This window comes from Vigna radiata, unplaced genomic scaffold (assembly GCF_000741045.1).
Source record: "Vigna radiata var. radiata cultivar VC1973A unplaced genomic scaffold, Vradiata_ver6 scaffold_282, whole genome shotgun sequence".
In the NCBI taxonomy this organism is placed as follows: domain Eukaryota; kingdom Viridiplantae; phylum Streptophyta; class Magnoliopsida; order Fabales; family Fabaceae; genus Vigna; species Vigna radiata.
The window spans coordinates 279,331-295,255 of NW_014542222.1; the positions used below are offsets into that span (position 1 = coordinate 279,331).

Below are 15,925 nucleotides of genomic sequence, written 5' to 3' on the forward strand. Positions count from 1 at the left end.
ATATATATATATATATATATATATATATATAGGTTTGTTAATGCGCGTACACTTGTTTTTCAATTGGTACATTTTAAGAATGTATACCAGGTTATAGTAGACAAAAATACCCTCATATATTATGGATTCTAAGTTTTAAAGTCAAGGATATTTAGATAATTTTCATTCTCAAAACTAAAAAAAGAAACCCCCAAACCTTTACTCCCCTCTCTCATTCCTCTCAATCCTTTCTCTATCATCTTTTTCACTCCAACCTTTTCTCTATCATTTCTACTGTAGTCCCAATTAAAAAAAAAATCAGAAACACGGGCTGTTAAACAATTTCTTACAAAAAAAAAAAGATTTTATAATGAGTTTTCATTTTATAATTTTTGTCTTATCTAATTTTATCTAATTTTCACAAGCATAATGATATATGAAGGAATTGGTAATTCGCCTGGAAAAAAATCAGAAACACTCGCTATTAAACAATTGGTTTAAACCTCTTTTTTATAACTTAGGAATCAAAGGTTTACATTTTTAAAAGCGGGGACTAAACTGAACATCCGCTCATAACTTAGGGACCAAAAAGAGGTTTAAACCTAAACAATTTCTTACAAAAAAAATGATTTTATAATGAGTTTTCATTTTATAATTTTTGTCTTATCTAATTTTATCTAATTTTCACAAGCATAATGACATGAGAATGAATTGGTAATTGGCCTGAAGGTTTTTTAAGAGATGATGATTCAACATCTGCAGATGATGTAATTAGAGAGGTTAGTGAAGATGATGAAATTGAAGAACCTTTGTCTGAAGGCGAATATGTCAATGACTCAACTCTTTACAAAGGTAAATTGTTTAACGACGAGTATTTCTAATTTCTTTTTTCAGTTGGATCTACCATAGGATGATAGAGAAAATGTTGGAGTGAGAGATGAAAGAGAAAGGGTTGAGAGGAATGAGGGAGGTGAGTAAAGGTTTGGGATTTCTTTTTTTAGTTTTGAGAATGAAAATTATTTAAATATCCTTGACTTTAAAACTTAGAATCCATAATATATGAGGGTATTTTTGTCTATTATAATCCGATTAAAATGTACCAACCAGACATACACGGGTAAGATTTCATTATTTGTTGATATTGTCTATTTTATGATTTTATAATATCAAAAACTCTATAAATATACGAGATGTTTTTTAGTGAGTACAATATAATTCATATTCATTATTTTAATTTTATAAATACTGAAACTATCTTATATTATCCATTATTCACTAATATTTTTATTATGGTAGAATAATTTATTAAATATATGTAGAGAATACATGTCAAATATTTTTTTTTTTTCCTTTTGGTAACACCTGTCTCAATTTGGGCTACAAGTTATAATAATATTCACAATAAGAAGAAAGGAGTCAATGCACACTCTGTTCCAAATTCTGTATATCCTTGTGGATCTCATCTATTTCAGTAAAAAGATTAATGAGTCACACCCGAAGAAATCTTTGAGATATATAATGAAAGAATCACAATATTATTTGGATGATTCAATAAAACACCTTATGGAAACTTTACCAATCAACTTCTTGGCAGCATTTGATGATGCTGTTAGTATTTTGAGTTTGTGAAAAAAATAGTTTATAGGATAGAGAAAATATGGAAATAGTAGAATGTAAAAATAATAGTTTGAAGAAGTATATTTTTTTAGTTGTCTTAGTTGTGGTAGATGTTGTTTTACATCAAATTATGGAGTATATGAGTATTTATAGACCCATAGATTATTTTAGAAAATGCTAACCACATCTTTTGTGGAATGCTCTAGATATTTACTTATGTAGAATGCTCTTGATTTTTTTCTTCCCATCTTAAATTTTCCTATAGTATTCTAGAATTTGTATTACATTTTAATACTTCTATCTTAGGATTTTCTATATTATTCTAGAATTTGCAACACATTTTAATACTCTTTCTTGATGCAAATTCAGCTCCAAGCATAGAGCATAGTAGCTCAAATCTTGGTCTTGGTAACACCTATGTAAAAATATCTGCAATTTGGTCTTCTATTGGACAATACTCGAGTTGAATTTGCTTAGTTGTCTGTTTATTTCGAATGAAGTGATATTTAATGGCTATATGTTTTGTTCTTTGATGATGGACTGAAGTTTTTGCTATTGTTGGTATCGATTTGTTGTCATAATAGATAATGGTCATCCAATCTTGTAGTTGACCTATTTCTTCAAGTATTCTTCGTAGCTAAATTACTTAACTCGTGATTTCAGCAGTTGCTACATACATTTCTTTTGTTGTTGATTGTGCCACAATTACTTGCTTCTTTGATACTTTATAATGAATTTGACTTGGCTTTTGCATGAATCTTGATAGAAGACTTGTAGCATACGTAATGTCCGGGTGTGCGGTTGTGAGATACAAGATACTTTCACTTAAACTCCTGCAGCGTGATGCATTTGCCTCTTATGCTTCATTATCTTTTTGCAGCTTCTCGTTTACCACAAATGGAGTAATTACATGTCTACAATCATACATCTTGAAATTCTTTAATAGAGTTTCAATATATTTCTTTTGAGAGATAAATATACCTTCTTTTTCTTGTTTCACCTCTATATCGAGGAAATAGTTCCTCAAGCGAAGGTCGATCATCTTAAATGTCTTCATTATGTCTTCTATAAATTCTTTCATCATCTCCGTTTTTTTCCAGTATAGATAAGATCGTCAATATATAAGGAGATAACGAGATGATACTGATCTTGTGCCTTAATATATAGTGTTGGTTCACTCTTACTCCTCCTGAATCCTTGATCGATGAAGTATTGATCAATCTTGCTATACCATGCTTGAGGAGCTTGCTTCTGGTCATATAAGGCATTTTTTTGTCTTAGTACTTTTCCTTCATTGTCTTTGTTGATGAAGCCTTGTGGTTGTTCAACATAAATCACTTCTTTGAGCACTCCATTTAGAAATGTTGATTTGAAATCCTGTTGATAGATGTTCCATCCTTTTTGTGTTGTAAGAGCTATTAAAGCTTTAATTGTATCTAAGCGAGCAATTGGAGCAAATGTCTCATTGCAGTCTATTCCTGACTATTATGAGTAGCCTTTAGAGACAAATTTTTCCTTATGTTATATGTTTTGGATGTAGGGTCAAGGATCTCAACAAAACACTCCTTCACCCTTTCCTTTGAGTCAACTTAGGTTATCTTGAATACTCTTAGTTAAAATCCTTTCTAGTCCAAGCTTCAAACTGTCCAGGTGTACCTGTCAAAGGCACTATGATGCTCAACATCTCGACTAAAGGTGAGTTCTTTTGTTTGTAAGTTGTAGAATTGATAGCCTTTTAATTATGTGTTATATCTCAAGAATATTCGTCGTATAGTCTTGTCTTCATGTTTGTGCCTCATTTGATCAAGAACATGTATGTAGTAAATAAATCCAAATACTCGTAGGTTTTTAACTAATGACTCTCTTCCCCTCCAAGCTTCAATATGAGTCTTGTCTTGGATTACCCTAGATGGACATTTGTTTAAAATTTAAACTCTAGTATAGACTGATTAAGCCCAAAAGAGTTAGGCATAGCATTGATCTTGCCATCTCCATGACTAAGCAATTCTTTCTCTCTGACACACCATTTTGTTGTGGAGTATATGCGATTGTAAGTTGTCGTTCTATGCCTTCATCGTCGTAGAATTTGTCAAACTTATGAGATATGTATTGTTTGCCATGATCACTTCTAAGTACTTTTATCTATTTTTCTCTTTGCTTCTTGAAAAGAGCCTTGAAATACTCCAAAGACTTCTGAATTTTCCTTTAAGAAATAGATTCATGTCATTCTAAAGAAGTCATCAATGAAGAAGATGAAATACATGTTGTGATATGTGAAGTTGAGAGAAACACTAGAAAAGGGGTTGAATATTGTTTCTATATATCTTTCCGAGACTAATATAGTGATCATGATTTGAATGATCTTCATGAGCTAGTTAAAACATACTTTATAAGTTATTCTGATGAACATATTTATAGTCTTGGGTTTAGCTCATCCTTCTAGTGGTTATGAAGGAGCGAATCTAGGAAAATGTGGTGTATGTTGAAGGTGCATATGTTGAGAAATTGTTTTCCACATAGGATGATTTTTTTTTCAAACTAAAGCATAACACACACATTTTATACTGGTTCACTCAATTGAGCCATGTCTATTTTTTCTCTAAAATAACTTAACCCACTCCTGGTTGTACAGTATTCTTCACCACTCTTGGTATCCCTAGACGTTACCCGGTATCCTCCAAATACACTCGTCTAGTTGAGTTCACTCACTCCTAGTTTTCACTAGACATACCCGTCTAGTTACCGTTTAACTCCACCAAATTAAACGTTAGAGTTTCACCTACTCCTAGTTTCCATTAGACAACCTATCTAGCTATTTTTTAACTCCTTAAAGTTAAACATACAGTGTTTTAATTCTCTTAATAATTTACAATCAACAGATTGATTACAAGTCCTTAGATGATAACTCTCATAGAGAGGATATGCATTCAGTGCAATTCAATCTAAAAGATGCATTGAGTGTTTTCTCTCTTCTCTTTGTTAGAAAAATCATGAAGATAAAATTTTTAATGATGCCCAAATCAAGTCTCAAGCGTTCACCTTGTCTTCCTGAAGACTTTTTTTATGTTTTAAAGCTTTTGTAATAAGTAGATCTATGTATAGGGCTTTATTTGTTGTTGATTCAATGTATTGTTTGCTTTAAAGTTCGTTTTGGAATCACAAAAACCCTGCAATAATTGATTAACACTTAAGATAATCGATTATCACAAATAGGTTTTTAAAAACTCATTTTTTTCTCTAGAAGAATCGATTACCAGCGTATGATAATCAATTATGACTTACCATAATCGATTATCATAACTAGCCGTTGGAGTTTTTAGGCATGTTTTTTATACAAATTTTGTATATGGATATCAGAAGGTAAAATCCGTATGTAAAATCCGTATATAACTCGTTTTTCAGGATCTGCATGTAAAATCCGTATGTAATACCTATGTTACATACGGATCAAAATCCGTATGTAAATATCAGTAGGTAATAACAATTTTTCTTGTCCTTAGCTCATCATCCTTGGACCATTTACCACCACATTTCCAAACCCTTCATCGAAGGAAACACCCCTACATGCACATCTCCTAGCTTTGGCCCAACCTAACCAAGGAGGTTGCCATCACATTAGAAGAAAGACATGTGATAAAAATCCTCTCCATTAGAAGGAGGACATGTGGTAAAAATCCTCTCCATTAGGAGGAGGACATGTGGCAAAAATCTTGTCCATTAGGAGGAGGACATGTGGCCACTACCTATGGAAAATCCTCTCCAATGTGAGCATAATGCATGACCGCTCTCACAAAGGTTGGACGACCCACTCCCTTACTCGCCAAGCTAGGTTGAAAACATTGACCCTTTGGTCTACCTAGCTTATGGACGTCCACTTGGGTCAACATTGGACCTTGGCCTTTGTTGAATCAAGTGGTCTAAAAACCCTACACCATTTTGCCTAAAATACAAGGCCCAAAATAAAACCTACACTACTTGGCCCAAAATATAAGGCCAAATTTATTCTACTCCTAGTTAAACCTTCAGATATACAATGTCAACAAGCATATAAAAGAATACAAGAACATTTTACCTGCGAAGGGTAAAGATGGGATGATGGCATCCACTTTCCTGATGACGTCGACATCTTTGAGACGAAGGATGGTGTTTATGACCATTGAAACGTTTTTCATGTTGGTGAGTTCCATGCTTGTAAGCCTCACTTATTTTTGCAAATCAGAACCTAGCATGGTTAGCAGCCAAAGAGGAAAACGCAACAAATTTCATACGTGGAGGCAGGATAAAGTTTTACTTGACCCAACAGTGGGCACCAAGTGATCTTAACAAGATCATGAGCGTGGATTTGCATATAGATGGAAAGATCCTAGTGGTGGCTTGAAAGCTCTTGCTGGTCAGAATCAAATCCCTTGTTGTTGAAAGGTGAGAGATTTACATGCAAAAGACTCTTCTACACTATCAGTAAAAGTGTTTAGATTTTTATAAATATAGTTGAGTATGAATGAATATTTCTTAGGAAGTACTAGTTGTATTTATAGAATCAATATGAACCGTGAATCTATTTTTCTATGGGAATAATGCTTACCTCAAGTATATAATAAAAATGTAGTTAATAATAATATAATGATGCATATCATAAATAATAGTCATAATATTAATTGTGATATGTGGATATTATCTTAATAGATATAAGATTTGACTGCTTTAGAATAACGAAACTTAATGAACCTTATTATTATATCATGTTCTTTAATATATCTATTCAATCGAGTAAAAAATATATAAAATTATTTCATTTTCATTATATAGGAATTCATCACTAACATCTTTTTACTCTATTACACTAGTGCAAAATTGGGCTTTAACGTCACCCCATAGACGTCAGAACAGAGAACACGCAACATAAATTATTGACCGGTGGCATTTTCGTAAATAAGTGGGCATATAGACGTCAGTTCGGAGGGGCACCAACGTCTATAACATACTAGACGTCGAGGCCCCTCCTAACTGACGTCTATATGCCTGAGAGGTAGGTGAAAAGTCACTTCTTTCGGCCATATAAATGTCGTTTAGGAGGGGCACCGACGTCTCTAATATTACAGACGTCGGTGCCCCTCTAACCGACGTTTATATGCCTGTCAGGTAGGTGAAAAGTCATTTCTTTCCGCCATCTAGACGTCAGATCCTGCCATACTGACGTCTATATGCGATTATAGACGTCGGCGCCCCCTTCATTTGACGTCTATATGTACCACGAATATTAATTTTTAAATCGAATGGACGTCTCATTAGTGAGAGCCCCGACGTATATTCGAGAACAGACGTCAGTTGCTGGGGAAACCAACGTCTGATATTCTTTTAAATAATACATTACAAACCAACAGTTACGCGTACTTCATCGTCTTCCTTCGCATTGCATTTCGAGGTGCGTTTGATCTCTTGTGAACAATTTAGCCTTATGTTTACTCCAATTAAAGTAATCTTTGATGTATTATCTTTCGTTTGAACCGATTAAAATGAGTGTTGTGTTTTGGTGCGGTTTTTCTTGTGTCTTTGGGTAGTGTAGTGCACCTTCTCCCTTTGCTAGCTTTCCTCGTAAGAAAAGCTTGCGTCTTTTGGATATCTTATGGCATATCAACCGAAAGCCAATCCTGGGTCCTTACCTAGTTTGCATGTCACCATATTATTTTTCTTTGGCGGTTGGAATGGAACTAGGCAACGACCCATGTTCTGTTTTGGGTTGAAATGCCATAAGAGATGCAAAAGACACAAGTTTTTCTTACGAAGAAGCTAGGAAGGGGGTGCTACAATGCTACCCAAAGACACGAGCAAAACTGCATTAAAATACAACGAGTACTCAGTAGACGTCGGTTAATGCCATGTCCGACGTCTATTGTGCCCTTAGACGTCAGTTAGTGCCATGTCTGGCATCCTTATAGTGTCCTTAGACGTCGGTTAGTGTCCTGTCTAACGTCTTTATAGTGCCCTTAGATGTCGGTTATAATTGCATTGACTGACGTCTGTATAAATGTCAGACATGGAACTAAACCGATGTCTGTAATGACGTCGGACCTGTAGAGTCCGACGTCCGATTAACGTCACCCATATAGACGTCAAGTCTGAATGTGACGTTAAAAGCCCAATATAACAAATATCTAAAACCCTTTATGCACTAATGATTCTATCATAAGTAACTTTTTGTTTTCTCATCTTATATAAAACAAATAAATATATTAAAAGAAACTTTAGAATATTTAAATACTTAAAAATAAATGTTAAAATACTTAAATACTTTAGGATATTTAAAAACTTAAAATAAATACTTAAATACTTTAGAATATTTAAAAACTTAAAATAAATACTTAAATACTTAAAATTCTGCATCGTTAAAAATTAAATCCTTAAAATAAATTTTATTTATTTAGTTTTAAAAGAAACTTTTAGACATTTAAAATATATAATTGACCTTTTTTAAGATGAAATAAAAAGAATATATTTTTACAGAATAAAATAAAAAATTGGTCTAAAACTGAAAAATCTAATTAAAATTTGACAGGTATAAAAAGATAATAAATATATGTTTAACTACCCAAAATTTTAAGAATCTTATTTTACAGAAAATCGAAAAATATATTTAAATCTAACTACTATTGTACTTCTTTCATCTTTTTCACATGTTTAAAAGTTTTAAGATATTTTATTCATTTCTATTCACAAAAGAGTTCACCTTATCACCGGAGGTAGCTCTATAAATGAATTCTCCCACAACTCTGCTTATTCACACAACTGAACTGAAGAAAGAAGAGAAAAACCTTAATCTGTTTCATAGCCAGCCAAAGAAATGGCGAGTGCAACGCTCTTTGCTATCTTCCTTCTTTCTGCCATAACTTTCTACCCTCCTTCAACCACTGCTCAACCTGTCACAGACGGGGAGGGTAACATCGTTAGAAATGGTGGCCGATTCCATATAAGGCCAATCTATTTTGGAGGCGGCGGTGGAATTGAACGAGCCAGAACTGGAGACGAAGGATCCCCTCTCTCTGTTGTGCAATCTCCCTTCGAGACTGATCCAGGGCAACCATGGATTATTCGATCCTTGTTCAAATCTCAATTTATTCCTGAAGGCAGAGTGAGTATCAGTTACGAATATGTTGAACTCGGTGACTCTGTTGAGAGTAATGAGTGGGTAGCTGTTAAGGGTCAGCCTGAAGGAACCGTCGTTAAAGTTGGCTACTCAAATTCCGTCTCAGGTTTCTTCACTATTCACAGAGCTTCCTTTGCCAATAGCTATAAATTTCAGTTCTGTTCAACTGCTGGGTCCTGCGGTAATGTTGGGATTGTTAGGGATGAAGCAGGGAACAGGATTTTGGCCATCGATCAGGATACCCCATTCCAGTTTTATCTTGAGCAACTTCCCTCTGAAGTATCTAAATGAAGCTCTGAACATGAAAAATCGTACACTTTCTCCGTTGGAGAGAGGTGTCTACGATGTGCTTTGGATGTAATTAACTACCCAACACTAAGTAAATAACATATCCAAAGCTTATTTCTGTTTCTTCCTTTCTTTTTAGTATTTAAAAACTTTTACTTCACTGAAGTTATTATACGATAATTTATTAAAAAGAAATAAAATTATATTCTATAAAACATAGGAAACTGTAAGTTTAAAAAAATTTAAATAAATTCAGTAAAAATATTAAACCATTTATATTATTTTCTATAAAAGTTAAATTAGTAAATTATCATCATAATGATTTTTTTATGAAAAATAATTTTAATCTATATATGTTTATAAAAAATTTAAACATCCATGTCATTTTTCTCTGTGATTTCAAGGAAAATACGTGGAAGGACTCATTAGGGGATCTCACCGTTGAAGATTTTTTTACATAAATTCTATACAATATCTAGAATTATTTGATGACTTTTAATGAACATCATCTACCATCATCAAATGACATATCCTAGAAAGAGTGTGATGCGCTAGTATCTACAATTTCAATGCTCATTTTTTTCTTTTGTTATTAATAAATCTATACAAAACAAGAATCATCTATTATTCCATGACTACTTAGGAAATAAGCTATTTATATTAGGTCTTAACAAGTAAGTTTTATGAATAAATAAATATTTTCTTATGACCATTAATCAACAAAAATATAGCTTGTATTTATACTATAAGTTTTTATTAATAATACTAAATAATGATTAAATAATTTTGAATTTGTAAAACAGTCTATAATTATTTAATTAATATAATGATTAAATATTTTTTTCTAAATTAGTTCACATAATTAACTTTTCAGATTTAAATTACCCACTTGCAAATTAATAAATATTTTTGTCTGATAATTAAATCAATCAAATATAGTACAAATATATTTTGTGTGAATAATATAGTTTACGAAGGATAACAAAGACCCTTTTCGCATACGACGCTACGATGGTCCCCAAACGTTTAATGTAATCTGTGGCGAAAAGGATACAATGTTACCAAATGTTTTGGCCCCAAACATCACAATCGTTCTGCAAATAATTACAAAGACACAGTTTTGGCACGTGATAGCTAATTTTGCAATCATTTCAGTTTTATCGGATGTTCTCGAAGGAATACGTAGAACAGTTTTTTTTTTTTTTTTTTAATCGAGTTGATAGATTTCAGCAAGGAAGAGTGAAAGAACATCAGGAAAGTAACGTTAAAAAAATCATAACATTAACAAGTAATTTTTTTGATTAATTCGGTTTAGTCTTTATAGTTCAACTTTGTTTTTATAATATGAAATTTATAGTTTCTTTAATTGTAATTCAAATTCTTAGGTGTTCTAATATGCTTGTATTGGGAGAAGCTCTGAAAGTAAGTAAATGAATTCACTGAAGTGGGAAATAAAAGTTGTTGTGAGGTGTTCATTTAAACTGTTCATAAAAGTCACGTGACAACTGTTCATTTAAACTGCTTTGACCAGCTTTGACTTGAAGAAAACTTGCATCAGAAACTAAACTTGAATGAAAGAAGTTGACCTAGAAATTAAACAACACCAACCAGTGAAGAGCTCTAAAAGTTATATTCTTAGATTTCAAGCTTTGCATTGACTTTTCTTCTTCTAAAACAGATTTTAGATTTTCATTCCTTGTTTCAAGTGATTCTTGATTTTGTTATCTTACTAGACGTAATTATGGAATCGTGTTAAGTTCTAGTGAATCTAAAGGATTATCTAAGGAACACATGTGTATTTCTGTACAGGGATTGTTTCTCGTAGTATTTTTTGAGAAGAAGGAAGAAATAGTCATCTCGAAAGACCTGAGATTTATGTATGTATCAATCACTAGATATGTCTGGTTTTCATAGGAAGATCATCCAAGAACCTGTCTTGGAGTTCTTTACAGTGTTAATAAAATCTGAGTACCTATCAGTTGGTATTCAGAGTCTTTTTCCTTGTGTTGTGATGATTGTTGAGGCATGTTGAATACAAGAATGGAGGCAAGATTGGATGGGATGGAGAAAATAGTGCAAGAAGAGGACTATGAGAATCATAGAAGGTTCCAAAAATTAGAGGAGATGATTAAAGGATTGACGATGGCGATAGAAAGATTAACGTCCTCTGATAAACATACAAAAGTTAATACTTTTGTTGCCAAGGGAGAGGGAGTTACGATATCCGGGATAAAGAGGGAAGAGGTTGAGTCGTGGCTTCTTCAAAATGGACGAAGTTGGACATTCCTGTTTTTGCAAGAGACGAGGCTTATGCCAGAACTAACAGGTTGGAGAGGTATTTTCGTTTGAAAGGATTAGGTGAGGAGGAAAGGGTGCAAGCTGTTATGGTTGCCTTGGAGGGGAACACCTTGAATTGGTTTTAATGGTGGGAAACCTGCAATTTGAATCCCACGTGGAAGGCTTTCAAGGGGTTGGTGGTTCGGTGGCCAATAATGCTTCAAAATCCTTCTGAAGTATTGGTTGGGCTACGTCAAATTGGGTTACGCCAAATTGGGTTGTGAAATCATAGAAAAACACTATATAAAAGAGTAAGGAGGTTGAATAGTATTTTCAAATTCATTTCGCATCATAGTGTCTGATAACTAAATAATTAGTAGTAAAGGATAATTTTAAATGCTGGAGTTCATAGAATTTGTTTAGAAGGATTTTACAAAGAAGAATAATGTTTAGCCTTTAAACTCTAGTGATAAAAAGAAGTGTGAGTTTTCAAAAGAGTACTTTAAGTGTACCTTATATTTGAGTAAAAGTGTGCTTACTTAAATGTTGTTATTAACATTCTTGATTTTGTTACCTTACTTGAGTATTTTACCCATTACTAACACTTCAGTATTCTAACCACTCTTGGCATCTGAGTATTCTAGCCATTCTTGGAATCTGAGTATTCTAGCCACTATTGGAATATGAGTATTCTAATCACTTTTGGCATCCCTAGACATTTGGTATATTTCTAATACGCCTCTAGTTGAGTATCATCTACTACTATAGGATATTACAAGGTACGCCTGTAGTTGGAATATGAGTATCATCTGGCATACAACAAATCCACTATGGGATATTACAAGGTACACATGTTTAACTCTCAATGAGAGGATATGGTTACAATTACAATCTGACACTTGTAAAGTTACAAATTTACTTTAACTATCCTAGAGAGGATAAATTAATGACGTACAGTCTTGTAACTTTGAGGTTGCTTCCCTTGCTAAAGAGCATTAGACAATGTAAGCTTGATGAGCAACAACATTGATTTTCAATATTCATGCTTGTGCTTGCTCTTTATTTGTTCTCTTTAGTGAGGTCTGTTGAAATTGTTGATAGGGGGAGCATAGATTTAGCTTAACCCACAATCTCAATGATAACTGTGTTTTTTATGATGACAACACATAATTAATAACACATGTGTATTATGTGTTTACATGTTTTATGATTACATGTTATATGCTTTTGTTTAATGTGTTACATCTATATAAGCATATATGGGAACATGATTGTGTTTTTTTACTGCATACCATTGTGTTTAATATGTGATTTTATTTGTGGGCATAACATATGTTTTTGGAAATGGATAAACCATAAGCACTCTGGTTGAACTTTAAATGTGTGGCAAAACAACAATTTTAAGTCGATTACATTATGGGATGAATCAATTAAAACTCGTGTATTTGCACAAACTCTTTTCAAATGTGCTGTGAGATATTTTGAAGAGAAAAGTTTTCAAAATTTTTCTAAGTGTTGTTGTTTAATCGACTGCATGCGATTTATATTCGACTAAGTTAGTTGCTATTTTGAAAACTGGTTGAATGCTTGACATAATTGTCTTAACAATGATATTTTTAAATGTGTTGACCAAGCATTAATGGTGAATTGATTACATTAATTGCGCTTTCAATTAATGAGCTTGATTGATGTTAGACTGTTATAACTACAAGATGTATTCGACTACATTAGTAGCGAAATCGATTAATATGTGTTTGATGCGTGTATTACTATAAATTGACGCTAATGTGAATTCTGTAAGAACTTTTGTGCATTAACATTTTCATATCTTTCAGATAATGCTGTGTGATCTTACAAAGAAAAGAAACGCTCCAAGAACCAGAGATTGACCGTGGTGATAAAAGACTCGAAGGTTTCTTGAGAAGCAAGGTTACTAGGTTTTGAACATCTGATCAATCTACACAAAGAGGTGTATTCTACGCTATTAGGAATTTGCAATCTTTGAATATTGGCTTGGATTCCCTGTGTGATTACAGGAAGAAGAACCGTGTTCTAGACTTTAAGGGTGCCTCAAAGGGTTTGACAATAGAAGAGGGTGATCTTGCTACGTGTTGTATTGTTTACTGCCTATATTAGATTATAGGGTTAAAGAGGTGTTTTACATTTTTTACGTGAGGTCTTTGTAAAATGTTTGGTGTAAAAACCTTGATCTTTATAGTGCTTTCGAGATAAGGACGCAATAGGGCAGTTTGGCAGATTCAAGTCTTGTAACCTTTAGCATGTTATCAGAGATTGTAGCAGGCCAATCTACTTGTATATTTTCCTTCAGAGCTTTTAGCAAAAATAAGTCTTCAGTGGTGGCCTGAGCGTGATTTCCACCCTTTGGCATAAGTATCCATGAAATAATAGAGATAGCAAGCCGACTGCCCTTCTTCATTCCATCAGTCTTATAGTTGGAGTAGTCTTTGCAATCATTAGGATTCCTCAGAGTGTCCTAATATTCAGAGAATTTATGAAAACCTTCTATCCCCAAGTGACACTTTTCACACCAAGTTTCAGTCCTACAAGTTCTGTCCAAACTTCATCTGTTAGCTTGATGTCAACACCTTTTACTCTCGAACAGAGTGTGTCACCTTCAATTCTTAAGCTAAAGTAAAACACCTTTACGAGGTCAGGATACTAAGGGTCTACCATTTCCACAAAGTTTTTCAAGCCTTGGCGTCTAAACCAACTTTGAAAGATGAACCCTTCATCTTTGAAGATTTTTAGCTTTAAGAACTTGTGAGACACCAAATTTCTTATCTTCCAACATTTGATATATTTTGACTGAGCTTCATCATCGCTTATCCAACCTTCAAGTTTAGAGATGCGCCTAGTGGACTTTTGGCCCAATGTTTTAACACACTTCTTTTGTGCCGAACTTGGTGCCATTGATGTAGTTAAGAGCAATATAAACCAGAGAGATTGACAGTGAAAGTGATGATTCAAGGAGAACAAATTGAGTTTAGCGTAATGGAATCTTCTTATTAGGTTTTTATATCAATCAAAACCAAAAAATTTCGACGGAAGGATTTCGATCAAAAATAGGCACAAAACATGACATGTGAATAATTTGGATTTTAATAGCACAGTGGACATGCAGTCGATTTTAATAAAAACCAAGTTGACTACAGTATGACATATAATATCAAAACAAGGTACATGCATTCAGAGACGCAAAGTCAACTAAAGTCATAATAGAGTCGACTAAAAGTCGTGAAAATCATTTTTCAACCAGATCATTTAAACAATGAATCATTCAATCAACAAACAATCAATTTTCAAACAATCAATCTATTCATACATGATGCAGTAAGGTGATACATGTTACTAGTTGCAGACACTCAAGATGTTTGATATAGTCAATGTAGTTCATCCTTGAGTTCTCACTGCACCTATTTGTAATCCCTGCAAAACAGTTTAAGTTTTGGTTGCAGGTACCCATTTGAACTTGGGTCCTTGATTATTAGTTGAAGTCAGATGTTCCTTAGGTATCCACACATATAAACCTTTTGGAACTCCAACCCTTCTGTAGTAACAGTTTCTAACAGTATGACTAAACATAATTACAATAAAAGCAAACACGTTTTACAAGTTTGGTTAAATCTGAAAATTTTCTTGTATTTGACCTATTATAGTTAGCTTTAAAACCAATGCCTTGTATGTTAATAGCTCTACCAGTAGACTTCACAGCAACATCTAAGTTGTTTTTACCCTGAGTAATTTTGGCTAGTGTGTTAGTCAAGTAATCTATATGTTTTTCATGAGTAGGGCATTTATCACATTTTTTTTCTACTATAACAGTTTCAATTTTAACCTCTTTAGCAGACATTAAGGCTTGATCTAATTCCTTCTATAATTTTTCATTTTCAATGACAAGATTATTGATTCTATATTCATAATCCTTCCTATCAGAGTTAAAACAATTAACCTTATACTAGAGTCGCATAGCTTCAGCATGAATTTCCTTGAATGCATCCAGCAGTAGGTCATACTTGACTTCAATCGGTTCTTGCTCGAACTTTGTGTCATTGTCATAGTCGGCCAATGATGCTCCAGCCATATAGCATATGTTAGACTCCTCTTCTTGATCATGATCTTCACCACATGAAGAGTCTAAATCATTGTTTTCCTAAGCAATTTAGGCTCCTTTCTGTTTTCTGCTCTTGCCTTGAGGAAACCATCTATTGATCATCTGCTTTGGCTTCAGGTCTGGACAATCTGGTTTGATATGTCCTTTTTTTCCACATTCATAGCATTGTACAATACTTGACCTGTGAGCTTTCCTGGCTTTGTTGTGACCTGCATGGTTAGTAAGTTGACTATCATTTTTCATAAGTCGACTGAATTGTCTTACCACTATTGTCATCAATTCTTTGTCGTCCATCTCTGCATCTGATTCTTCCTCCGACTTTGAGGCTTTCTTGCTTGTCGCTTTCAGAGCAATGGACTTCTTTTCTTCAATAACATCTTTGTCCTTCAACCTACCAAGTTCTAACTCATGTTCTCTTAACTTGCCGAACATGGTAGCCATATTCATGCTTATGAGATCTTTGGACTCAGAGATTGTTGTGACTTTGGGTT

The 15,925-nt window shown here is 33.5% G+C and overlaps 1 protein-coding gene across 1 annotated transcript; it reads left to right on the forward strand.

Annotated features, from left to right (window-relative positions):
* The first annotated feature begins 8,355 nt into the window (after positions 1-8,355).
* Positions 8,356-9,149, forward strand: LOC106779489 (chymotrypsin inhibitor 3). The gene has a single exon (XM_014667602.2). It carries the CDS (start codon positions 8,435-8,437, stop codon positions 9,026-9,028), a length of 594 nt encoding a protein of 197 aa, XP_014523088.1. The 5' UTR covers positions 8,356-8,434; the 3' UTR covers positions 9,029-9,149.
* The last annotated feature ends 6,776 nt before the right edge of the window (positions 9,150-15,925 follow it).